The sequence below is a fragment of the Pholis gunnellus genome (genome assembly GCF_910591455.1).
Source record: "Pholis gunnellus genome assembly, chromosome: 12".
Taxonomy (NCBI): domain Eukaryota; kingdom Metazoa; phylum Chordata; class Actinopteri; order Perciformes; family Pholidae; genus Pholis; species Pholis gunnellus.
The window spans coordinates 8,801,367-8,828,239 of record NC_136539.1 but is presented as its reverse complement, the minus strand read 5'-3'; the positions used below and the strand labels follow the sequence as shown (position 1 = coordinate 8,828,239).

Here is a 26,873-nt window from a genome sequence, read left to right as displayed (position 1 = left end):
AAACATTAGGACACAGCCGTGACCGGACAACTCTGCCCTGAGAGGAGGACGAAGAAGAGGACGAGAAGCAGAGGTGCTGCTATTAGACGTTGGGTAAATTTGCTCATTTTTGCACAAGAAAGTGTTTAAATGTGTGTGTGTGTGTTTTAACATTTATATGGAGAGGTAGTTTGCCCGTGAATGCAATACCTGGCATGGGAAGTTTGTGATTAAGCTGTTCTTGTGGATTATGGTGCTGTGGAATCTCACATGGATCTCTCTGCAATGTTAATAATCCACCGGATTATCATTTGTTGCTGTTGGGGCTATAGTGTGACCCAGTGCATGAAAAAACAACTGATTCATCAATACTCAAGTTTCATTCTGGTGGAAAATCCACAGACAAGTTGACATTTTCTCGTAGGGCAAGGAGTTCAAATGTTAGTGTTGTGGAAGTCACAAGCAACCTTTTTGGAGTGTCCTAGGTTATTCATGCTCTTATATCCTTTTAAATAGGGCGTGCTTATATTCTGAGAGCAGGCTGGGTGATAGGAGAGGTGCAGTGTGGACTTTGCATGTTTATCCATAACCAGCCACATCTTGTCTTATCAGGCACACATGCTGTATGGGACCACGCTCTCTTTAACAGTTCCTCAGCAACACAGCTGAGAACTGTAGGATTCACAGAACGTGGTCTATCTCAAATAACACATTTGAGCCGCAGGGCAGGGTAAAAAAATAAAGTCTGTAAAACAAGGGAGGCAAGCACCTTGCACTGAATCTTGCACCCAGTGACACATCAACCCAACCTGAGTGTTTGTCAGACAAAGTGTTGCATAAGCAAAGTGGTCTGAGAGCGAGTGTTTAGCTTTTGCTTAGTTCACAAAATATTAACTGGACTGCTTGGTTTCAGCGTGATATATACTTCTACCGGAGCAATTTCCGATTAGAAATATTAACACTTTCTCTGTTAGCCGGTGTGTTCTTTCTTGATGACACTGCATTTCCTTTCATAAAAGCCACTGTGATTAAATATTCTTGGCACAGAGTTTCCTCAGCGTGCCCTGCCTAGCTTCAACTCTAGTTTGCGCCGTCCCTGATAATACCAATAAACCTTTGAACCTCAAGTCCTGAGTCACATCTTCAGGCTATCACACGAGTGAGTTAAGTGCATATGCGTGCCTGCCAGAGAACAGGGAACAAACCACAGGAGTATTCACTCTAGACGCCCTCCAGCATGTGACAACAGCCACTAACAAGTGTATGCCTGAGGTTTTTGTTGTCACAGTTGCTTCTCATTATCCGTGTCTTTTTTTTACACGCTGTCCTCCTCGTCTTTTGGCAAACAGACCAATGGAGTCTTTCTCTGGAGATACAGAAGGAAGCACCGAGGACATTCCAGGTGAGATTATCTGTCATGCAGTTTTAGCATTATGGTCAAGAGAAAGCAAGTCTTTGACAAAAAAGGGGCGATCAAAATAAAAATCACTAGCTCAAACCAAGAACCATTTATTGTCAATGGCATGTGTCTGATGTAACGATTAAATACTGCTAAGAGAGTTCTGCACGTGTGTGGGTGTGTGTGTGTGTGTGTGTGTGTGTGTGTGTGTGAGAGCTGCTGTGACCTGGATCTGTCTCCATCTCAATCTCTGTCAGGACGTAAAAAGTCCAAACTCAAGTCTCTGAAAAATCGTCTCTTCGGGAAGAGTAAGAGGGGAGGTGGAGAGGGAGATGCCAAACTCAGCCAGTCAACCAGTGACATCACTGCAGGAAAGGGACCCGGATCCGAGGAAGATTTGGCGTGAGTGTTTCCACGATGTTGTAAATGATTGCTTTACAGCTCCATTTCTTTCTTTTTTCTGATTTCGAGTCCATGCCTTCACCCCATTTACTGTTCCTCCACTCCTGCTACCACAGATGCTCCGAGGGGATGATGGGCTCGCGGGCATTGTCCGCTGACAGCATCTTTCTGGCCGATCAGGTCCTGACAGACACCGAGCCAGCTAGGGTCTTATCCCAGGAGAATGTCCATAGCAAAATCAAAGCTCTGCAGGTATAGCCTTTTATTCTAGGCATATTGTTGGGAAGTGGCTCTTTAGTTCTCTTGAAATCACCTGTGCCTCTGGTATCACAGATTAAGCTTCAGCAGCAGAAGATGCATTTGGGGCCGCCGCCTCTGGTTCTGCCAGTCAGACGTGCAGAGGATCTGGGAAGCCGCTCCGAGGATGACGGTCTTCCCCAAAGCCTCCCTGAGATCCAGGGAGCCCTCAGCAAGGTGATTTATTATCCCACTTAAGTGACACATGCTCAGTTATCTGCTAATGTGATCAGTGCACCTTCAGTTTAGGACTATTTGAGGGTGCGTTACGATTTTGAGAGTTCCTCCCGAGTGGATTTACCTATCGGACTCTCCTCTTTACTTTTCCCCAACCATTTTGACTCAACTCCATCCAAATGTCACACCGTCACCAGGAGCCGTAGACATTTGTTGTTCATCAGGGACAGGAAGTGAAGAGGAGGAACACTTCGCATACTCTCTGTGTGTAGTCGCATTCATGCAAACATCTTGCCTATGCCTGCTTAGAAGTAAATGCAATACATGTGTGACTGTGTGCATGTTTGTTTCTTTTTGTGGCTGTATGTTCTTCAATGTCTGTAGTTATGCAAACCCAAATTTTAGACATTTTGCCAATCCTAAATGGGTCTTATGGGTTCAAGTCTGAGTCAAGAATTAGGATTTGATTTAGTTTCAAGTGATCAACAAAGGATAAGGCTGGCAATATTCAATAGTTTAATTTTTAAACAGCTGTACACTGTGTTTTAGTGAACATTGTTAAATAGTCAGGGCCCATATCAGGCCCATGTTCACCATAATGATTGAACATGTCCCCCAGTGTAACAGAGTGTCTCAATGCTTTGTTCTTAACCGCTTTTGGTCTTTTAAAAGGGATTTGTTTACAATAAGAAAAAATGTAGAATATAGCCAGCCTTAAAGGGGACATATGAAAAACTTTTCGGTGCTTGTGTACCGACATTTAGGGATCTAGAGTGCCCACCAAGCCACAAACTGTAAAAATAAGACAACCCAGTCATTTTGTTGTGGGCTGCCTGGTTCAGAAAACATGTAATTCAACAAGCCATTCAGATTTGTACCTATGTCACATGCAAACCCATTAGAATATCCCTTTTCAGACAGTCATCCTCATGTATATTCAGACAGTATGAGAAAAATAATGTGTTTTTTGAAACTTAAAGCATTTAAAAACATGTTCTAGTAGAAAATACAAGTGAACCTGGAAATGAGCATCATATGTCCCCAAAGTCATCGTCATCTTGGTGTTAGGTATTAGGTAATAAATATCATCAATAATATTCAAATAAAACACGTGTCTTCATGTTGACCCTGTATTTGCAGCATTACATAATGATTCTCCTTTCTTTTCAGACCACATCCCAGCCGTCGTCTCGTCCACTCTCGCCCATCCTCAAACCTACGCCCATCAAATCAGTGCCCCTGACTCCGTCCCTCCCTTTGCCTCTTACTGTCCCTTCCAATTCCTCTGTTGTTGAGCCGCCGTTGGACTTCAGCTCTCCAGCCCAGTTCACCCCCTGCCTGGATACCTCTGCTGCACGCCACCGGCTGTCTGTCAAGCCCAGAAACCAGAGGGCCAGCACCAAGAAGACACTCATTGCAGTGAATAACCATTTTTTCACCTTGTATAGTTTGTGAAGACACACGCTTTTTGCACTGTCCTTACGTTGTTTCTATCTCTTTTTTTCACAGAATGACTTGAATGAACTACAGCCTAACATACACGCCCTAAACAACATCAACCGCCCTGAATCGGTGAGAGAAGAAACGCAGCACCTCAGTACTCGAGAGGAGCAGACACTGGAAACAGAACAAGGAGAGGCTGCCATTCCTATTACATCTCAGCGCCTTCCTTCAAAATCCCCAGAGGTGGCACCAATTACATCAGAGGCGGCGCACAAATCATCCAGCCAAGCTGTTTCCCAACAGGACCAAGCTCTTCTTGGGAGAGTGCCCTTTGCACCCTCCCAGGTACTTAGAGTTAAGCCCCACAGACCAGCAGATGTGAGGCCAAGTGAACGGCCACACTCATCATTTATACAGTCAGAACTTAAAGACAACAGAGACAGGGATTTTGAGATACACGCAATGTCCCTTGACAAAAGAAATACTCTGAACAAGGCCGGACTGACTGACGCCTCCGGCGACCAGCTCTCCACTAGCCTCAGGTCTTCCTCTGTTCAGCAGCAGGTTCAAAGTGAGACAGAAAGCACAAGGGGAATAAAGAGACCCACCCCTGGATCTGGGTCCTTCCATCTCTCAATCACCACTGCCAAAAACCGGGATGGAGAAAGACCCCGATCGGGCAGTTTTGTTGGAGTGCTGGAACACATTGAGGCCAGACACAAGACGGTCTGGGGAACGGAGGATAAACCCCCTTCAAGCACGAGGGAAAAGGAAGAACTAAGAGGAGGCCCCTTTGCTGTGGGAAGACTTAGACAAGAGGGAGGTCCACATAAAAGCTCAGTAATATGGGACAGGAGGGACAGCCTCAAACAAGTGGAATCAGTGACACCGTCTCAAAATGTGACCGCAGATACGGGCGCCGCAAAGGTGGAGGAGTTGGAGAGCAACCAGGAGGTGGTGGAGGAGGCAGTGGAAGCACAGGAGGTCGAGGAGGACGAGGGAAAGACAGCGTTTGGTGTTAAACTGCGCTCCACATCTCAGTCGATGAGATTCCAGTCGGATTCCTCTTCGACCCATAGCTCTAAGCTACCAGTGTGTGAGGAGCAATGTGATAAACTAAAAAGACAGGAAATAGGAGACCTTCGGTCAAAAGGTGAGTCTCTGAGATTTTTATCTTTATTTTCAGCATGTAGAAGATCTTTTATCTCAAAAAAAGTATATTTTTCTTACTCCATACTGTGCTGCTATCCCGTTTCAGTTCCCTATAGAGTTAAACATTGAACACATGCACACTGCAATTTGCACTTAGGAAATAATCAGTCTAGAGTGATAAGATTTGTACTCATCACAGGGGACCTTTGTCCTTTGAATAACCGCTCAGGCTAACTTTAACAGCCCTGCCAAGTGTTGCGTCTAACTAAACTGTGTCACTCCTTAGATCCAACCGCATCTGGCTTCTCCCTTCCAGTCAAGCATAACCCGCTACCTACCGACAACCCTCACACCACGGCAACAGAAGTCAAAACGTCCTCCTCAAGCCCCAAAGAAGTTGAACCTTCCGTCCAGGAGCCCCAGTCTGCCCCCCAAACGGCCTCATCTGAGGTGTCCTGGATGAGCTTGGCAATGTTAAAGACCAGAAGCCTTCAGCACCTTTTTACTAGTAGATTTCCCAGAGATCTTACAGGTGCGCAGACAGCGGCTCGACCACAAGCACAAGTGCAGGCGGAGGCACCGACAGGAGCACAAGCACAGACCGTCAAACTGCAACAGAGCACAACACCAATAGAGGCCGCAAATCAACCATCGACTGATGCAGTCAAAGCAGAAACGGTGCAAAGAAGTAGAAGTCAAGTGCAGACTGTCAAACCGCAGCAGAAGACGCCTCCGGTTCAGTCAAGCACCTCCAGAGAACCCCAAACATTAAAACAAACCGGTGAATCTCAGTCTGCGTCTCATCCGGCTGTACAGACCAATCCATGGACGACCCAGTCTCCCTCGCACTCTTCAACACAAACAGAGAGCTCATCTCAGTTTGCACAAGGGAGCGTCACACAGCCTCTTGCACAGTTTTACCTTTCCTCGGGCCAGCAGCAACCCCCCTGGAACAGTCGAGGTGTTCACACCGCCAACCAGCTCAAATCAACGAACTCGGTTTCCACCACATCATCTGCTTCATCTCCTCCTCCCGTTTCTGCCTTGGGAAGAGGGGAAAGAGAAGCCACCATGCAGGAAAAAGAGGGTGCGTCACTGTCACCGAGGCGGGCAGTTTGGGGCGGTTCAGTAGGAGTCGGCGAGATGACTTCTTTTTTGGAGAAACGGGCAGAGTGGACCACTCCACCAGGAACCAAGGGGGTTTGTGGTACTTCTTTGTAACTGTCTTTCACACCGCGTTCGACTGTAAATCAATTCAAGGATAAGGCTGGTGATGTTCTATATTTTTCTTATTGTCAACAAATTCCATGAAAAGTTAGAAAAAACACGTGCGATAGTCTGTTTCTCAATACTTCCTGACCTCCAAACTCTGTCTGAGATCATCAACATAGTTTAATGTTTTATAAAGGCTAAAACAGCTGGGCACTGTAGTGTTTAGCAAGCATTACTCAAACAGAAGTAAATGGTGCATTTGATTCAAAATGTATCTCTATAAACAGATTCTGGTCTTTGGTTTAATGCAGGTAAACGGTCCGCGTGGAGAGCAAAAGAGGTGGAACCCATTGGCCGAAATGCAATCTGGGAACCCACCGGCTATCGACTGACGAGGATTTAACTTTTTATTGGCTTAATATTAGCTTAAAAACGGTCTACTTGTGATACAATCTGGTCGTACACAATGTCACTCGACTCCAACTCCAGTCTCTCATCTCAAATTACTAATCGGACAGTAAACATTGAGCAGCACACGTAAAAGGAAGTCTTAGCCTGGATATCTGGTGGCTACACCACAACCCCAGAAATATAATCACTTGAGGCTTATTTGTCGTCAGAATTATAGCCGATGGGTCCCGGGACTTCTGGTGAAATAATACATGTATGCCAGCCAATACAATGTTGTGGCTCGTTGATGTGTTTTTGGACACCAATGGAAGTATATGCTGCAAAGGAATAAGTTGTATCAGGCTTTGGCTACGCAGACAATTAGTATCAATTCCATGTTGGTTTTGGTCTTTTCATGAGATTTGGTGACAATTGATGAATCAAAACATTGCACTAGATTCATTCAACTAATATTGTTTTAGACTGACAAGTTATCCAGGGCAGATGATCTAACTGACTGATTTTCTCAGGTGGAGTTGAAGAAAGCTCAAGCAGAGGAGCAGATATCAGGTGAATCCCCTGCCTCCGTCAAAACCAAGCCCCTAAGTAAGGACAGAAAACCAGAGGGACGACAAGGGGTGAAACTTGCAGGTGTGCTGACACAAATGTATTACAACTGTGAACTACTTAATATAATATTCAGTATCTCCATGTGCAGCAACATGACAACGTTTTTTTCTTTCAGAGTCAAGTCCCACCAAAGTTCCAGAAAGACCCCGGGAGGACAAATGGCTGCGGAAAAATGTGGCGCCATCTTCATCGCCCTCATCGTCACCTACAATGCCATCAGTGTTGCAGTCCATGACTGACAGCGACCAGCCGTCCTGGATGGAACTGGCCAAAAGAAAGTCAATGGCTTGGAGCGATAAGTCTATGGACTGAGAGGAAAGCAGACAGATGTTGCTGTAGATACAACAGTATGACCAGTTGTGTTGTTGAGTCTGCCACAAAGATGCAGAGGAAGCTCTGTTGAGGCTGTTGTGTTTGTGTGATGAATTTCATTCAGTTGTTAAGTGTTAATGTTATATTGAGAGACATATAGAGTATATATTTAAATTGTCCAAGTTTATTATCATCCCTCTCCACCACAAGCACTTCAAGATAAATGGTATTTCTGAGTAATGTTTTGTGTGATTCAGCTTGTCACTGCTGTAAATAGTTATGATAAATAATTATAAATATTAAAATTCATAATGTTAAGTTCTTGTGTCAATTGTCAAGTGCATTTTTGTAAGATGGCTAGGGAGAAAATATTGAATGATGTAATTCAAATATTCATTAACTTTTTAACTAGTTGTGTTGAGGCAAAAAAGAGGGACTATGGAACAATCCCTAAATTAATTGTAGTATTTCTTCAAGACCGTATGTGGAGAGTGTGGGTCAAGATGTAAATAAGTGCATAAACATTCTGTTGTCCCAGCTTTTCCCTGTGCATAAACATGGCACTAATGTACCAGTATATCATGGGACGTCCACTTACTCACTATCAGAGCCTATAGGCCCTCCTGGCAGCCTTATCTTGATCCTGTCCCGAGTTGTGCCTCATCCCTGTGAAAAGAGATCACCGCTGGAAGTCTTGCCTGAAATGTTAAGGTTTTTAAATGGAAAGTTACACTGCATACTACGAACATGTTTTGGGTTTTTGTTTTGAAACCTGAGCATGTATTGAACACATGCTACTAATACTTAGTTGTCAGGTTGCATAGTCATACAAAATATATTAAGACACTTGCTCCAATGCTGCAACTGCATGCATGGCATTAGCTTTGCTGTATCTTCCACATACATTTAGATTAGGATGGATAAAATAAAATCCAGTCAAATAGAAACCAACATTATAAATCCAGTCACTTCTGTAAATTGTGAAACCCTGAATTGTAATGTGTCTGTCAGAGGGATGCTGCTTAAACTCTTTTTTTGGAGACTGATTTGTTGTTATTGATAGGATTATATTGTAAAAATGTGGTACAATAACAATCATAATGTTTTCTCCTGCATCTATTTCAAGTGGACAGAATAACAGATACAACTTTATTTTAGTCCAATACAACACCACCCATGCAGAGTACTGTCTCAACACCATTTGTGGATATATTCGGACTCCTCTTTTAAATAAACGCCAGCTCATTGTAAAGGTCAGAACAAAAGTCCCACTCTTAATGATTTAGCTGCTTAAGTAGGAAATCATTTACTGATTATTATACTGTTGGGTAGCAAAAATGTGTGACAGGTTAGGCACTAAGGGTGTGAACAGTTATATGATTTTCAGACGCCTAAATAAGTACGTCAGAGCAAATTAGGTAACATGTCTGTTCTTGTCGCTTTAATTATGTTGTAACGTCTACATTTCAACCACGGGCCTTCTTTACTAAGTACAAGTACCTCAAAGTTGGATTTGAGTAAATGTACTTTTACTCTCCACCACTATTTAAACAACTCGGTTATAAATATCAGGAAGTTTTTCAATAATTCTGAAAAAAATGAATGATTATAAAATGTATTTCCCTGACTTGTCAGTAGATGTCGCTGTAAAGCTGCTCTCTGCTGCAAAATCTCCTCGTGTTACGAAAGCCTAAGCGCGTGAGGTTGTAAACAAACGAGTGGACGAGGGCGGCCATTGAGCTCAATGATATGAGGGCCCACCACTTCTCCCTGGCAGTGTTTGCCGGCGTCCTGTGTTTGTGCCAAAGCTACACCCTGAGGAGCTCGGTGTCCTGGGTCGTCTCCTCCAACGACGTGGTGGAGGACGCTGACCTCTCGGAGGAGGTCGCCCCGGCGTTGTTGGTGGACAGCGCGGGGCTGTGGAAGCAGGCGTATCCGTCCTCCAACGTCCTCGGAGACGGCGCAGACAGCCCCGGAGAGCTAGCGAAGCCGGAGACCGACAATGTGGCGCAGCTCTCTTCTCGCTTGTTTTCGTATCGGCTGGAGAAGGTGAAGAAGTCCGGCAGCGGCGGCCCTCCCCCGCACCAGGAGACCGCCAGGACCGCCAGATACATCGCTCACTACAGTGACTGGGGACATCTGTCCACCATCTCAACTCAAGACAAGGTGAGACACACACAAAGGTCCTGGTAGGGTCTCTCTGGACGGGGACTTATCAATTACTCTATGAACACAATCAATGCATTTAAACTAGAACTATTAGCTTATAAGCAACACGTTTAAACTATTCTTTTAAACTCAAGTGAGAGCACGAGAGTCAAGGGAGCCATAGCTAAGATTTTAGAGACACTGAGGTCCAACTATTACATTTGGTACAGTTTGGGGGTTTTCTTGAGTATTTCCACTTCATGCAACGTTATACTTCTTCTCCACAACATGTATCTATGGTTACTTTGATTTTTACAAAAAAACACAACTTTCTATTCGTCACTGTGTAATCTGTGGCGCATTATTGTAGATTTGAGGCCCTGCAAACCCGCTCAGGTGTTTTCAGTTATGTGGCTGATTGGGTTGGAGTTGTGCAAAGCCGTGCTGGTATTTAAGCAAAGGTTACTTTGTACTAATGAGAATGATAAAGTTTAAATGTGCACCACAACAAAACTAACAAGAAAGCCTCTGAAGTCCCAACGTGTGTGCACCGCACAAATTAATGTCTTCCACGTAAGATTAAAAAAACAATCCTCTTTGGGGACCCAGGGGCCTCCATAACTTAACTCTCTGAAAGGGACCATTCTGCATAATGAGCACTTCAACTTTAGTGCATTTTGCTGGTAACGCTTTTACTCTGAACTTTGAATGGAGGACATTTAGTGGTAGCAGTACATTGTACTTGTATTCTAACTCCAAGTACTTCTTCCACCACTACACAACTTCTTGTCATCTTAGCGTGCACGCACCACATAGTTTATCTAAAATGTCACTGATTTGGACTATGCATATTTTATTTATTATTATTATTATCAACAGATCAAAGGTCTCCCCTTTGGCAACATCTTCTCAGTCAGTGATGGACCGCTGGACAACAGCACTGGAGTCATCTACTTCTACGTGACTCCAATGGACTACACCGTATCGGACCTGAGAAGTAACCCCTACGCTTCGCTCACATTCTCAGAGGCTGAGGGAGAATTCTGCAGGTAAACCTCCAGCTTTTATTGTATACTCCCCTGAACTCATGGCCAGATTCATTTGTTAAAGGGTCCAGAGGAAGAAAAAAAATGTATCCAAGGCCCCCATTAACGCCCAGCTCTTTCCAGAATATAGGCAACATTTAACAGTTGTCCCTGCTTGAATACTACCTGGTCTTAAAGTTTGGTGTGTGGTAATTTATCTAAACAAAAATAATTTGTGGAATATGTAACAAAGCACAAAATGTAACTAATAAAGTTCTTGAAACTTAAGAAAGGGGACCCTCTTCAACACAGATAATAAAACAGGACCCACCCTGAAGGACTGTAATCATATCAGTTGACAGCTTTAAAACTGCTTATTTTAAAACAATGTATCAATATAATTAGTTCAAACAAGTTGACGCGGCTTTTTGGGCCCTTTGTTGCCGACTTTGCCTGGTTGGTGATCCAAACTTCACTGAATTACATAACTTCAAGTTACAAAGAGGGTCAGAAAAGCTAGAACCCTTATTGTTTGTGTGTGTTAGATGGGTAACATGGCCGTCTGTGTTTCAAGGCAAATGGTGTATGACCCGGAAGATCCCAGATGTGCTCGACTCACACTAACGGGCAAGATGGTGGATGTGGCCCCAGAGGAGCTCGGGTTTGCGAAGGAGGCAATGTTCTCAAGGTAACTCGCCTGACGGAAGATGTAGTGGTGTATGAATACACGTTGGCGTCCTTCAACCCTGATGATAAGGTAACAACAGAATGTTCGACATGTGTCATGTGTGCTGCTCTTGTTTTTGTAGACATCCTGTGATGGTAAAGTGGCCAGTGGGGCACAAGTGGTTCTTCATGAAGCTGGAGTTGGTCCAGGTCTGGCTGCAGGACTGGATCGGAGGCATATCACTCATCCCGCTGGAGGACTACTTTACAGCCACGCCTTTCTGAGAACACCCCTCCCTGTGCATCATGCCAACCGACACAGATCCGTTCAGCTGTCTACTCTATAGACGCTAATAAGGGGCAATCATTCCCAAAGCAGCCATGTGCAAATTCTGTTGCTATTTTTAATTTTTTAAGTGAATAACATCCCACAATATCAGTTCATCAGTTTCCTGTGTTTGGTGTGTGAATGTCATCTAGAGCATTCTACGTCATTTAATATATTCTTTATAAACATTGATTCATAATTTATGGGTTGACCTTAAAATATGTGTGCTGTTTGAAAAATAAATGAATGTCAGCGCACACAATTATCGTGCCTACTTTTTTAAAGTACACATCAATTTGTTGTGTCGAGTTCGCATTTAAACCCTCAAAGAGAATTTGTAATGTCAACACTTCTGAGCTCTGGGTTTTCATTTTGAGACTGAAATGTAACGGATGGTTTGGAGTCCAAAGTTAAGTGTGGCAATTTATTTATTTTAAATCTAGTGCCTGGCAATAACTGGGGCTACTATGAGTTTACATCTGCTATTATTAGCTAGATTGAACTCGAGGTCTGTTTAGTAGCTGTGGTGGAGATTTTAATCAATAAATATACCTTGAAGTGAAATTGTTTTTGTCGTTTCAAAGATCACAAATAATCTCTGTTCCTTGATAAGCAACATGCTTTGATATCAATGACAGCCAACTAATAGTGTTGTCTGAGTCATAATTTATTTCGTGCATAGCACAAGCCACACTCTAATATAAAAGGTGTAAAATAATGAGTTTTAGTTGTTCTAACTCCCTGGGTGTGACATCGGGTTTGCAAAGTAGCCAATGTTTTCCAGGTAACTCAGCTAATGAATGATGTTCGTATACCAACAATAACAACTTTTAGGAATACACATTTTGATTGAAGTCATCTCTCATGTGAAATAAAAACGATGTTTCTTAGTTTTTTATTATTAAATGTTAGGGCCGTGCACTTATTTAATCAGCGATTTCCACTGATTGTTTTGAACATGTCTATTGCATGAAACAAACGATGCCTATTATCTAATATTAATGCGGCTTGAGGGCCGGGCCACTAGATGACGCGCTTTGTTAATGAAGAAGTCGTTGCTCAGGTTCACTTTCTTTTGAAGTATTTCAACATGTAATATCTGTAAGATTGTGGAAATTCAACTGAATAATTTTAAATACTGACGTGTTCACAGTCCGGTACAGTGAAGACAGCTGAATTCACTTCTCTAACGATTCAATTTATGTGAAAGTCTTTAAATTAACGAGTCTATCCCTCTCGCTCTCGATCTCGCTCGCGCGCACCAGTTGCCAAATATCGCGCGAGTACGCTGCTCATTCCGTGTGCTGCTGTGTGTGAATGGATTGAAGCGGTACGGCCCATTATCGTTAAAGTTACCTATGGACGACAAAGTGGTCTCCCTGTAACAGACTGTTACGTACTCCGTGTCGGTTAACAGGCTTCAGGTTGCTCCGTTGACGCGAGGCTCAGAGTGAGCAACACGACGGACACGCTGCTTTTATTCTTTCTTTATTTTTGGTAAATTCATCTGTTGCCAGTTGCCTTGAAGCGGTATCAACGTGATTCGAGGCGTTTCCTTGTCGGACACCGTCAGAGAGCGAGCAGCCTATCCCGGAGGATCCACAGCTGCACACTGGAAATGCTTCTTCTAGTTGAAACTAACGACTGGCTGTAAAAACAAATTACAATGGATTGTGTCGGCAGCTGGCTAGTTCTATCTTAACCGACCATGTTGTCACGGAGGGCAGTTGACTCGTGACCGATCTCCGTAGGACGGTACGGGAGGAGCCAGTTTCAACGACCGAGACTGAGGGTGTATCGCCTCCGAGAGCAGGGGTCCGTGCTCAGTCCGGTTAACTATAACGGGCTTTCTTTTCTTTCTTTTTTTTAACCGTTTCACGCCCCCCCACCCATATGCCTGCGCCTACGCCAGTCTCAACACCCTGAAGGCAGAGCGAGAAGGAAGGAGGGAAGGAGGCAACGGCCGCTCCGGGGTCCCCGAAAACTCAGCCGAGGAGAGGCTTCGCTGAAATGAGATGAGGCTCAGAAATGGAACTGTGGCCACTGCGATTATTTTCTTCACGTCCTTCCTCAGCCTGTCCTGGTACACAGCGTGGCAGAATGGCAAAGGTAGGTTTGAACACGCGGTTGCCGCACACATTTGAAGGCGTACTTGTGTTTTCAAGTAGAAGCGACAGCTGTGGGGCCTCGTTGACAAACTAGCAGACGTCAAGCTGACGTGGGTCCAGCAGCATGTCGGTCCTAGGACGGCAGGTGTTGCCTCATCCGGTTTCTATTCCCGTAACACCCACAGTGACAATCCCTCAATTGCAAAACGCACATTGCACAATGGGTATCTTTTGAGGATTAGCCTCTCTACTGTCCTATCGTCAGCATCTCGTTCACGTGCATGTATTTATTCCCTCTGTTGTGTTCACACTTTGACAGCATGGCCGATGATGAAGTCAGGCCCCGTCTCTCTCGCGGCTCATTGCTCATCCTCCACACTCCTCTGTTTCCATCCTACCTCAATCACTTAGGGATAGTCGAGTGTGTCCCAGTCACTTTAAAGCAACACGTCCTGATAAACTCGCCATTCAATTCCATCTCACCTCCTGCAGAGACGTTCAATGTCTGTGATGTGAATATGTACCATGTGTTTACATGTGTTTACATGTATTTACATGTCCTGTCAAACATTAAGGCTCTATTGCGCAAGTGTATTAGCAGTTTAGGAGGGCAGTGCTCATTTGCCAGGGTTAACCCAATCCATGTGGGAGGCTGGTGGGCCTTTTTAGTTATTTGTTATCAGCAGAGTGTAAATAATTGCAGCCTTTAGATACATTCCAAGCGAAGGCTTCACGTTGTGATTGCTGTGGAGCTTATCAGCTTGATGAAATACTTTCCTTGTAGATAGAGTGCAGTGAGTCCCACTGGAGCACGCTGGGACTGGTCCTTGGCTTGATGAAAGTACACGCACGAAGCAAAGGTCAAGAGACGATGCCCTCTGTTCTGTGTGCTTCACCTGTTGATAGTCTAGTATCTGTCCTCAGAATAGGAATATTGAAAGCTTTGGCTAGTAGTTTTCTGCAAGTACACACTTTTTTTTTGTCTCAAAGGATGGTGAATAGATCACTTTTACCACAGACATTTAGACTTGTGTGTGTTACATTAACGATTGCTCCGTCGTGTTAAAGTCTCCCAGTAAACCACGTCAGTGTGACAAGGACCCAGCAGCATTCACAGTACCAGTAACCTTCAATGTTGTTATTTGCACCTGTGCTTTTTCTACTGTGACATGTTGAAATGTCTTCAGTGAGCAAAGTAACTAGAACTACTATTCAAAAGCAAATGTGTAGGTCTCTGGTGGCAGAGAGAGCTCAACACACCGCCACTTCAGTTAACTCAAGCAAACAGACCCAAACACAAGCAAGTGAAGAAAATTGGGGATGTCCCACTGACTAGTGGATCCAACTCGGTATTAACAGAAAAAGTGAATCCCTAAAGAAAACCTCCTCATTTGCTTGCATGCCGCCTCTGTGTGTTGGTTTAAACACATGTTCCTGTTTGACCGCACATTGACAGCATAAAGAAACATGCTGCAAATGCAACAAGGCATCAAGTCATACACAACCACAACATGACTAACCACACAATAGAAGCTGTCAAAACTAGCTATGTGTACAGAGCAAACAGTAATTGGCATAAAGACAATATCTCCAAACTATATGTAAAATCAACACTGCTTTTCAAACACCATCAGTGTCGACATATTCATACATATTTGTCTGTACTGTAGTGTGTGTAAATGCAGCCAATTTCTTTATGCTTCGAGGAGAATGTGCAAACCTATTTGCTCAATCAAGGTTCATTTCAGTTTGGACTACAGAATGTGTCAAATGTTTATTTGGTGGGAGTGAGCAGTGATGAAAATCTCCTTTTTTTGGGGGCATTTAAGGAAAGCTTGAGTATTGATTTCCACCGTGAACTCTGGGCTGCAGTTTCTGTGAAGGCCGCTGACACAAACGGCTCTCATTCTCTGCTGATAAGTTGCATTCTTTTTGCTTTTATTTTATTTTTTGTGACACTGATCAAATGTAACACCAAGCACTCTAGCTAGAAGTGCTAGCTAGAAAGACTTCTTTCAAAGGTCACAAATACAATGCAATTTACTTACACGCCTGCAGAAAACCGATTTAGTCCTTTATATATGTCGGTATATTTACCCATGGGTATGTAGAACTTGAATTAGTGTGTATGCATTACCTGCATGAACAACATAACAAGCTTTATTCATGTTCTGTATTGCACTGGCTGTGTCTGTGCTGTGTCTTGTCTTAACATGAGATGTTTGAAAACGGCTTTTCTTTCTTTTCTTTTTCAACATTCGAGGCTCTTTTATGTGCCGTATCCCCCCCCCCGGGGTTATAGATGCCTCCTCCTCTTGATGCTGCCCGGCGTGGGTGTTTTTAGAGTGTTTCTGGCCTCGGGCATTGAGTCCTTCTGAAAACGAGAATTTCTGAAAACCTGCTTCAGTTGTACACATAAGACCGATTTGCATTCAGGCTCTTGACCGTGTTTGTGTGATTCACTCCCTGTCGTCGAGAAGACTGTTGCTTTTGGTGCTATTACGGTGGAGAGATGAATCTTGAGCAATGTTTTTTATTTTTTATTTCACATTCTTTGTTTGCCTATCCCTTTGCTTCCGACAGCCTGTCTCGTTCCTGGTCACTCGACTGCTGTGAGCGCTGTGCCAGTCAGCTGTGCAAACACTCCATGTTGAATGGCTCTCCAGTATGTGTACTTCTCTGTCAGAGTCCGCCTCATCCCCCAGTGAGAGAGCGCTCTCTGGTATCCGCCCGGCTATACAACAGACTTTAACAATATCCGTGTTGACACAGGCTAGATATCGATAATATAATAAGGCGTCTGATGATGAAATCCACTGGCGACACAGCGAACATGCATTTATAGCCACCTTGTTTGTTGCCAACCTCATGTGAGGAAACTAGCGTTATGCCACCACCACCGGTTGCTTTTAAACACTATTTCCCCCGTTTAAATGTATTTTATTTCTCCTTAAGGCGTACTTGGTTACCGGCTTTGCTTTCCTTACTCAGGAAGTCTCATCGAATCAAGATCTTTTCCACAAGAGAGACTTGATGACCAAAATGATATTTATACGGCCTCACAAGATGAGTGAGTCACACAAAGCAGCCATCGCACACGCACAGACACTAATTATAACGGTCACAAATATTATTGAAATTCCAGTAAGTAGGACTTTGAGACGGAGGAGCGAGTGTCTCTGGTTTGTTTTTCAGTCCATTACAGTCGTAAGTTATCTTCCCCTAGATCACAGTTATTATAAGAAACATTTAAAGCACGTCTGAACTGTGATCTGTTGTTCACATTCTACTTGACGATGTGAAGTGTCTGGCGCAATGGAATAAAAACAATGTCTGTCGATGCCTTCTGGATGTAAGCGACGATCATCTGACCTTTTTCATGTAACTCACAGCGGTGAGTGCGATGCATGTCTTGAGTAATGAATGGAACGCCACTGTGGTGAATGGTACCCAATAGTTTAAGAGTAGCATGAGCTTACAGCATATATCCATAAAGTGGTGCAAATAGTAGAGTGACTCGTATCACGTTTTTCCTGTTATTAAAGGAAAAGTAAGCTCTGTTCCCAATTTTAAGTTAAGTTCTAGAAAGGATGTGCTGCAGGTGTTTTTACCGGTCATGTTTGTTTGTATTTTGACATGGCTATAGTTGAGCGCATTGAATGTGTTCATGTTTCCTCTTTGGTTCCCAGCCGGGATTTTAAGACGGCTCGAAGGTTCTTATTGTCTCAGCAGATTGTCTGGCGGTTACAGTAACAGTTACCCAGCACAAAACGCTTCCCTTTTGCAAATGTGACTTCCTATTTCTCCTCAGCTTCCATGAACCCATGCATGCTTCCATGAACACCCCCCCCCCCCCTGCTGTGTTTAAAGCTGTGGTCTTTCCTCCATCATCACATCGTTCCAAACACAATGGGCCAAAAATAGCACAAGTGATTGCAGTTAAAGGGGGCGAGTGAGCTCGCAGATAAAGCAAGGTGTTAGGTCAGATACATGGTTAATTAGTTAGACTATAGCTCGCACATTGTGTTTTCTTATTTTGTAGGGATCTGGATATATATATATATATATATATATATATATATATATATATATATATATATATATATATATATATATATATATATATATATATATATATATATATATATATATATATATATATATATATATATATATATATATATATATATATATATATATATATATATATATATTGTGTGTGCGTGCTGTGAGTGAGGGCAGTCTGCCAGACAACTCCTAAGTGGCCTGGAAGGAAGAAGAGAGCAGAAAGGCCAGATCTTAAAAGAGAGAGGAGGAGAAGATGCCCTAGGTGGGATGTATGTTGGAGAGAAAGGATGAGAGTGCTGACACGGCAGTAAGGCCGTGGGATAAGTTATTTTTTTCCTGTATTTTGTACCCTGCTTTCACACACACACACACACACACACACACACACACACACACACACACACACACACACACACACACACACACACACACACACACACACACACACACACCTTCCTTTATCCCAGACAGCTCGTATACTCTGTCCAAACAGGAACAGGCGTCTTCTGCCGTTAGCGAGTTAACAATCATCGTTGTTTCCCTCCTCATGCTTCAGCTCACTTCCCGTATCCCACACCGCTATTCATTCATTCATTCATTCATGCATGCATGTTCCTTCTCTTTTTCGGGACAGCATTCCCAGACTACACACAATTTCTCCCCAGTGTCAGGGAGCAGAGCAGAGCTGGTGGATTATTTGGCTTTAACGGCTCTCTGTTGATTAATCTGTGGCATTAGCTCGCCGTATACAAGAACCGGTTTGCACACGTTAGTTTGTCTGTGTGGATGAGGTCATGCAGACCTTCACGCTTTGTGGCCGCTCCGCTGAAGGTGACGGGCCATTTTCATTTACCAAACACGAGGAGTTTACTGGTTAAGAGCCAGATATGTTTCACAGGAATCCATAAATTCTGGGTGTCTCCGTGCACTCTGATAACTCACTGATATGGGGAGATGAGGACATTTTCATCACGCGAATGCTCGTGGCCACTGTGATGTAACCGTTAGTCGTACAAGGCTCGTTTGTTTAAAAGTGTACCGACAGAAACCAGCGCTTAGACTGTCCACTGTCGGTAAATATCAGCTGGATTTAAATATATTGGTTCTTGGTAACTTATGAAAAATAGTAAGGGCTCCAAAAAGCCTTCTATTTTTATGATCTATTTTTCAGCTATTGTCCTAATTAACTTTATTAATTATTTTGTTTAAAATGTGTAACTTGCCCATTATAATATACTCAGAGTCCTATCATATTGAGAAGGGAAAAACATCAAATTATAGGAGAAATGGCTGAATGCATTAGACGATTATCTTGTGTGTTATTTTCTGTTGAATCAGTAAATGGACTCGTTATTTCAGCTCTGAACATTTTGTTGTTGTAGTGGACTCTCTGGACTCCCACTGCATCTCCATTATACAATTGATTGGTGAACAAGATCCCTGAAAGTGGAGTTTCCAATGGCCCCCTCACAGGCGCCAAGTGGAGCCAGAAAGTGGAAGCGGGGGCCTCAGCTCTCTGCTGTCAGTCAGCATAAGAGACGCAGCAGGAGCTTATTGTGACCACAGTAAAGGGAGAAGAGTGGGTGGAGGTCAGAAGAAACAAGGAGCCCGATGTGAGGAAGCAAAAACAAGAATCTGGGTTTGGAAAGTTGCCGAGAGGGCAAATATCGGTCCAGCTTCTTCTGATACTGCTTTATTTTCTGACCCCCCGTAACCCTTTGATTTGACTTTAAAGGTGGAAGGGTTGCGCTGTATCGCAAAACCAAAGAAGTGGGACAGATTGAGACAAAGGTGTGCGTTTTCTCTTTCTGCAAACTACACAGGACCGTTCAGGGAGTATCACTTGCCTCCTCGTGGATCGACTTGCACTTCTCCTTTGGAAAATACCAGCAGAAATCTATACCGCTACTCTGTGTGTTGGTGTGCTGTTTTCTTACTCTGTGTGAAGTTCAATGTTGCTTGACTTATACCTAGTGGGACTGATCAACCCAAAACGTTTATCTTGTTTCAACTGTTGGCACATTGGTCAGATATTTTCTTACCCTTGAATAAGAGTAAAATGCTTCATATGGGGTCAAAGAGAAATAACTCCTGTGGTGTGTTTATGTCTGTTTGACCCCATCAGTCATGCTAGATTAATGGTGGGGCATCCGTGAACTATTAGATCAAAACCCAACATGTCAGAACTATTCCTGTTTTTATTCCCATTAATCTCAAATTAGTGTTTTGCACCATCTGCCCTACTTAAGAGATAACGGCCTGGTTAAAGGCCTTGTGCTGCACATAGCAGCTGCAGCGTAGAACCACGTGGCCAGCAGGTGCACCACTCTGGGGTGTTCATACATGCATAATGCATGTGGACATGTTTTGTATACACGTGCGTCTTATTCCCAGAGTTTGTCTGGCAGGTGGAATCTGTAGCCGCAAGTCCAATAAGAAAAGGCTCAATGACGTGGCATCTTTTCAGCAACACAAACAAAGTTTAAGGACTTTTACATTTCGTTAAGGTTGCCGATTTTACACAGAGAAATTAGGGGGAACATTTATTTATCCAAATGGGACTTCTGGCACTGAGGTCAAGACACTTGGCAGGCAGAATCCATAGTTTAATGGAACAGTGCAGCAGTTTGGGAGAGAGCTTATTCGCTTTCTTGCAGACAGTTGGATGACGAGATTGATACCACTCTCGTGTCTCACTCAAACAGCTAGCCGAGCTCTGTGCATCTGTAACAAAAATCCACCAAACAAATATCTTGAGCTCACTCACTCACACGTTGTATCTTGTTTTGATTCATACAAAAACTAAAATTGTGCAAATCTTTTTTTTACTGGGAGTTATGTGCCGGGCTATATCTTGGTCTGGACTAGCTGTCCGGCAACAAGCGGAGACGCCGGGATGAGTGGGATCTGTTTATGCTTCAAAAAAATTATCTGAAAACGCAACAATGAGTCTTCATTCATAACAATCCCAGTGAAACCGTTTTCAAAGAGACTCAATGTAGCTCCAGTGCAAACTGCTGACGGCTAGGTCTGTGGATCCTCCTGAGTAACTGGGACCTTTTCTTGCAAAAGGCCCATTGTTGTAAAATTCTTCAAATGTCATTTTTGCAGTGAGCACCACAAACACAAATACAATTTTCATGCCCGTTGTGTTGAAATGGCAGCGGAAATTTCAAAGAGGTAGATGAAAAGCCCCTTGAGGCAAATGTGTGATTTGTGATATTAAGCTTCAGCGATAAGGTTGACTTGACTTGATACCGCCATACCTCAGCAGATTCAACCAAATCAATGGCTAGAATGGAATTGGTTTAGTTGTTTACATTTTTTAAATATGTTCTATGTAAAATTTCATAAAAGAATTCCATATTTGCAACAAAAAATGCAAAATCACTCCGTTAAACACCTCTTTTGGCACAAAATGGTGATTCATTCTGTTTGAAATCAAAGCTCTACAGATGATTCAACAACTGCTTTTCAGAGGAAATTGTGTTTAAACAAACTACACTACGACTAAAAATGTAATGTTTTGAATACAACAGACCAGGGTTCAGCAAATTAAGTAGACAAACTGTAAAGTAACAGTTCTTTTCAGCTCTGCTCATTGGCTGTATGTACTTCCTGATTACTACTCATTCTTTGGGCAGCTGTGTATTTCAAAGTGAAACTTTGCTTCACCAGCCGACATCTGCGAACGATGTGCCGCGACCCACTCATGCACAAGTCCTTCATCAGCACCCACGGACCTGCAGTCAGCAGCATGCAGCAGCATAGGGAGCGCCAGGTCAAGGACAAGATCACTGGGAGGGCTTTTGATGAGCTAATGGATTGACTGATAAAACTCTTAACACCCTGGTGAGTTGTGGCTTGGATTTCTATGAAGCACGCTGACGTCATTGTCGTGTAGACAAGTTAACGAATTGAGTTCGAAGCGTTTACTTAGATTCAAGCAATAGTTTTATTTATCACAGAGATATTAGCCGAGCAGTTACACGTGCACGGTCCTAACAGTTCCTCTCCGATTGAGAGCAACGTGAAAAGGCGCTTGGACACGGCAGCGCGGTAAGTTTTGTAGGTTCTCCTTAGAGGAGCCTATTGGTCAAAGTCAAGTTGCAGGCGGGATCGATTTTAGCAGAGCGACGGCCTGGTTGGAGCACTGAGCATATCCGCTCGCACTGGCTCTCGTCCGGGATCCTCCTTCGATGCGTCATCAGTGTGTGTGTATGTTGTGAAAGCCTAGCCTAACAGGCTCCAAAGTGTGACGTCTACGTTTTGCTATCTCAAGCTGTGGTACGTACTGTTCTCAGCTGGCAGTTTACTCCAAGATTTGATATCAGTGTATAGTTGCCCAAGCGTGTCCTTCAGAGTTACAGTTTTCTCATTCCTTTGTTCAGGCGAGTGCTAGAGCGCCCCGCCTGGAGTTTTAAACCCTTCATAACCTGTAACTCGCAACTCCGCTAATTAGCACATAACGTTCTGATTAAGTGTATTTACATAACACTGACGTCATCCTTGTTCTCTCCTGTGACGTTCAGAAGACGGTAGATTGATCTGTGTAGCTCACGCTGAGGTCACGAGTAAGCACAACAGGTCCAACAACAAGGATGTTGTGACTGTGGATCAATACGTGCATTTAAACATTGTTTACAAAGGAGGGCTACATTTTTGATGTATGGATCCCGTTTCTTTATGATGCAGCCTAGTCCGTTAATGAACATACAAACGTATGTTGTTCTTAACATCTATGTTTCTCTTTCCTGTGGAAAACAAACATTCTTCAGATGTGTTTTTATGTGAAGTTAAAACTGACTACAGTCATTACATGCAAGCTCTTTGTCAGGTTCGCTATCAAGTTGCAGTGCACATGTGGATAACGCTTACAAGAGTGTTTGTCAAACGTGCCCTATCGATTGTTTTCATAATGGATGCCATGACTGTCTAGAATTGATTTCTTTAAAAACACCTTTTTGGGGGGATTTAACCCATGCTGATCGGCTCATTTTAGTTTTATATTTTATTTCTCCTCATCCATTTCGTGAGGTGATGCAATAGTCATGACATGGCTGCTCTGTACATGTTATGTCAAGTGACATTTCATCATTTGGCTCCATTTTAAGGCCTTCGCTCATTTACACGATTGGAGCATCTCCACCCAAACCTGAAGTTTTGGTTGGCGACAATTAACACATTAACTTCAAATATGCCGAATGAAAGACTTTACATGGAATAGCACAACTCGTGTGTGTGTGTGTGTGTGTGGCCTTGAGTCTAGTTGTTTGAACCCCCATTATATATCCGACTCCGTATCTCATTAATAAATCAAATGGACAGAGCAAAGGAATCAAGGATAACATGTCGAGGCGAATATATCACCCCAGAGAAGAGGCAACAAGTACAGAGAAAAAAACAAAAGTGTAAGCCAGGGTGGCTGTGCAGATAGTGTAGAAAGTTAGACGCATACAGGATACTAAAAGAACACAGAAATGTGAAAACCTGCATTAAATTAAGAGGAAGGGATGAAATGACGTTAGGAAAAGAGGAGAGGTTGTTAAGCTCGCCTCGGAGGTAAAGCACAGCCACTTAGCCCTTCCCCCACAACTCATGCTTCTAGAGCGCAGAGAAGAATAATGAGATTGTCTAGATGTACTCCAGACCTCAGGTAATTGTTTAATGCATTTTGTGTAACCATTCAGTTGCCCAGTGGCTGTATACCAGTAGAGTAGGTTCCTCATTCACCCTATTACTTAATTAAAATGTAATGTTGATACCACTTGATTTATAAAAAAGAAAAGTGACCGCCTTCACTGCTGGCTTAGCGGAGAAGGTGACACAGTTTACGGCCCTTACTGAGGTGTCCACAACAATATCCATCTTCTCTTGAAGTGGTTAACAGTTCAATGTCTGTTCCACTGTCATTCTGTTTCGGTGGAAGAGGCATTTCCTTGAAAGAGAATGTGATGTTATGCAATATATGCAAAGAAACGCCTCCAGTTTCACCACCTAATAGTGCAGGGGATACATAGAGCTGAATAGAAACCGTATCTGCTTTTTGCTTCTGTTCCTGTGGTGCAGAGTGGGATTACAGGTGTGGTTTCATATCAACAGGCCTGGAGTCCTACAATCAAAGGACTGATGGGAAGATGAAAGTCTGTTTTTAGTTTGAAGCTGCCCTTTTCATGAGCTTTGGTCCGTATGACAACATCTGTCTGTGTGTCTTAGAAATCAACATTTAGGAGGAACAACATGGTTCTGTGTGGAGGAGAAGGGCCAGGACAATAGCTCAGTCAGAGAGGGAGTGATGGAGAGGGGAAGATAAAGGGAGTCTGGGTTTTGTTGCTGGGAGGGGTTTTCCGAAAGGGCACAATAAATCTACCAAACCCACATCCCCTCCTAACTCACGCACAGATACACACCTGAGATGTTCCTTCTCTCCCTCCAACCTTGTGAATTGTGGACGACTGTACCGCTAATATTGACACTAAGGCTTTGTGGGTGTGTCAATGACCACCACACATGTGCTTTCTTGGCTTAAATAATTTCTCATCATCTCAAAAAATAATAAATACTGTAAAAAAAACCATTTATATGGTTAAAAAAAAAGGTTATGAAGTACGTAAACACCAAAGCAAAAAAATAGTCGGGTAGAAGACATAACTAAAAATACAACAATGAAAAACCACTTTTACTCTACTTGTTGAAGTGTTTGTGTTGGTCGTTTTCGCAAGCCAACATTCAGTCCGCTTTGATTGAACTCTGGTGACTTCTGCAGCAGCCTGATGTTTGCTTGACATCTGGGCCAAAGAGAAAATACAGCACAGGCTAAATAAGGTCCACGAAAAAAAGTGACGTTTATAAAGTCATTTGCGATGAACTGCAGGTCAGGAGAAAGGATTTGTGTGCACAGCAGATAAATGCTGAGCCAAAGTGGCCATTTTCTTTTTTTTTGGGCCCCTGCTGCTTCGTAAACACCCCTCAGCAAATACTGTCTTTGTTTGGTCGGCTTTGATTTGTGTACTGCGAAACTCATCCAGACTAAATAGAAAACGAACCAGAAGAATCAATTTCACTCTGATTCGCACCAGCCAAACGGACTGCATGAAAGCGTCCTGAGACGAGCGTATCTAGCGTATTTAATACATCTATGATCTCAGCTTACCAACAGACCACAGCCATTTCCCTTTTTCATAGAATTTCACAGCCTCTACTTTCTAAAACACCAACCTCTAAACTTGTCGTTCCTGATAAGAGCCCATCAAAGGGCAGGTTTCCTCACGTGTTCACAGTAAACTGCCTGGAACCTCAAAAGTAAATTCCAGTAAAAAAAAAAAAACACACAGCTGGTGTTGCCGATAAATAGCTGCTCCTGAGTGCTCCATCATTGTCGATGATATCATCATGTGGTACTGTAGGTTTGGCACAAGTGCCAAAAAAAAAAAAAAAACTGTAATAATTTAGAAATTCTGCTCAGGAAATTGAAAAAGGAGCTTCTCTCCCTTCGCTCATCAGCTTGTCTTGAAGTGCTCTTCAGATCCAATGCGCCTCTACTTCAAAGTGCTCCAGGTAACCTGATCAGAAAAAGGTCGTGTTAGGATGTGAGAGCTGAAAAAGAGGACTCACTGGATCCCAGTTGAAGTGGTTAGTTTGGTGTGGATCCAAATCCAGGAAATAAAAAAAACACAAAGTAATTTCCTTTGTGAAATATGCCATGTTTAAACACCTCTTCTTCTTAGGAACTCTTATACTTACTTTAATAATAACAACCTGCTACAAGTGACTGTTTGTCATAACCAGTACTTTGATACAGAGCCAAGCCTGTATGCAAATGACCTCAACATTTTCTCTCATAACATTCATTTAGTGCTCTGTGCAGCCCTGGCAGAAGTGAGCGCTCTGTGGGTGATTTCTGGCTACTCTACTGTATGGTGTTATTTGCTACATTAGCTTTTTTTTGTTATGTAATTCAAAGTCTTCATCCCCCTTGATTAGTTTAACTTGAGACATTCCGGCTTAGGCTATTAAGTGGTTCCATAGTGAAATACAAGCTGCAGTTGATTGCTTGGATGAGGCGGTGTAATATATACACATTGTGTATATAATGATACATTAAATAGACTTCCCGTATTGTCTGTCCAGATGTTTTCTTCTGCATGGCTGAACCCTGCACCGTGGCGCTAAAAGTGATCCGTTTATCAGACCGTTACGTTATTTTCAATTTCTGGAAACCTTTTCTGTAGCACCTGCTAACGCATCCTGCTGTGTTTTTTTATTTTTTTGTTTGTCCTCACAGACAAGCTGATAGCGTACCAGCGGGAGTTCCACGGCTTGAAAGAGCGCCTTCGCGTGGCCGAGCACAGGACTCTGCAGCGCTCGACGGAGCTCAACAACATCCTCGAGCAGTTCAGACGTGCCATAGCCGAGACTAACGGCAGCAAAGATGCTCTCATAAACTTCTCAGGTAACTCACAAACGCAAAGGAAGACTCAGTGAAGTGACATTTTTCTGAGTGGCAGGATACTCGCAGACTTCTATTGTTGAATCTGTCTCAGTCCACCCTCGAGCCCACTGGGTGGACACAGCAGTCACAAGAACATTTAACTGCTCATTATTCAAATAACAATCTCAAAATTTTGTGATAAAGCTTATTTTGTAATGTACTAAACTTTTTCAGATGAGACACAGAAGCTACTGAAGGAGCTCACGAGTAGGAAGCCTCTCCAGGTGCCAAATATCTACCACCACCTGCCTCACCTGCTCAACAATGAGGGCAGCCTGCAGCCTGCCGTGCAGGTTGGTCTCGGCCGCACAGGAGGTGAGACGCGCACACACGCAGCAAATGCAGTACAACAGTAACCTCCTTGATTAATGAGGCCTTTTCTCCAGAGTGTGCAAGCTACACAAACACAGAGATCCTCACTACACCGGGGAGAGAGTCAAGTCTCAACAAGTTTTTCAGTTGGTGACTTGTTCACAACAAGTATCCCCTCTGGACGGAGCTTGGCATTAGGCTCATATTGGAGAAGATTATGTAGGGTGTGATTTGTCTATAAACGGGATACAAGTTATGTATCCCGTCTCTTAGCTTGATCCAACGAGGGTTTGCTTCCCTCACTTTATATTCAGGACATTTACTTGCACTTTGT

General features: G+C 43.3%; 3 protein-coding genes across 3 annotated transcripts in view; all 3 read left to right on the top strand.

The window, feature by feature from the left end:
- Positions 1 to 1,332: 1,332 nt before the first annotated feature.
- On the top strand, positions 1,333 to 7,697 carry cracdla (cracd like a; the record flags this gene model as incomplete). The annotated part of the gene is made up of 9 exons (XM_079170239.1): positions 1,333 to 1,381; positions 1,636 to 1,780; positions 1,897 to 2,032; positions 2,114 to 2,254; positions 3,425 to 3,673; positions 3,764 to 4,850; positions 5,136 to 6,049; positions 6,982 to 7,102; positions 7,197 to 7,697. 9 exons carry the CDS (start codon positions 1,333 to 1,335, stop codon positions 7,391 to 7,393), a joined length of 3,039 nt encoding a protein of 1,012 aa, XP_079026365.1. The 3' UTR covers positions 7,394 to 7,697.
- Positions 7,698 to 9,083: 1,386 nt separating this feature from the next.
- On the top strand, positions 9,084 to 12,355 carry creg2 (cellular repressor of E1A-stimulated genes 2). Its single transcript, XM_079170517.1, has 4 exons — positions 9,084 to 9,559; positions 10,421 to 10,590; positions 11,141 to 11,254; positions 11,376 to 12,355. Exons 1-4 carry the CDS (start codon positions 9,143 to 9,145, stop codon positions 11,515 to 11,517), a joined length of 843 nt encoding a protein of 280 aa, XP_079026643.1. The 5' UTR covers positions 9,084 to 9,142; the 3' UTR covers positions 11,518 to 12,355.
- Positions 12,356 to 12,932: 577 nt separating this feature from the next.
- The window catches only part of mgat4a (alpha-1,3-mannosyl-glycoprotein 4-beta-N-acetylglucosaminyltransferase A), a 29,310-nt gene continuing 15,369 nt past the window's right edge, over positions 12,933 to 26,873 (top strand). The window contains exons 1-3 of the mRNA XM_079169558.1: positions 12,933 to 13,669; positions 26,021 to 26,188; positions 26,402 to 26,542. Coding sequence (XP_079025684.1) covers positions 13,576 to 13,669; positions 26,021 to 26,188; positions 26,402 to 26,542 — 403 coding nt within the window. The 5' untranslated portion in view covers positions 12,933 to 13,575. The remainder of the gene's footprint in view (positions 13,670 to 26,020; positions 26,189 to 26,401; positions 26,543 to 26,873) is intronic.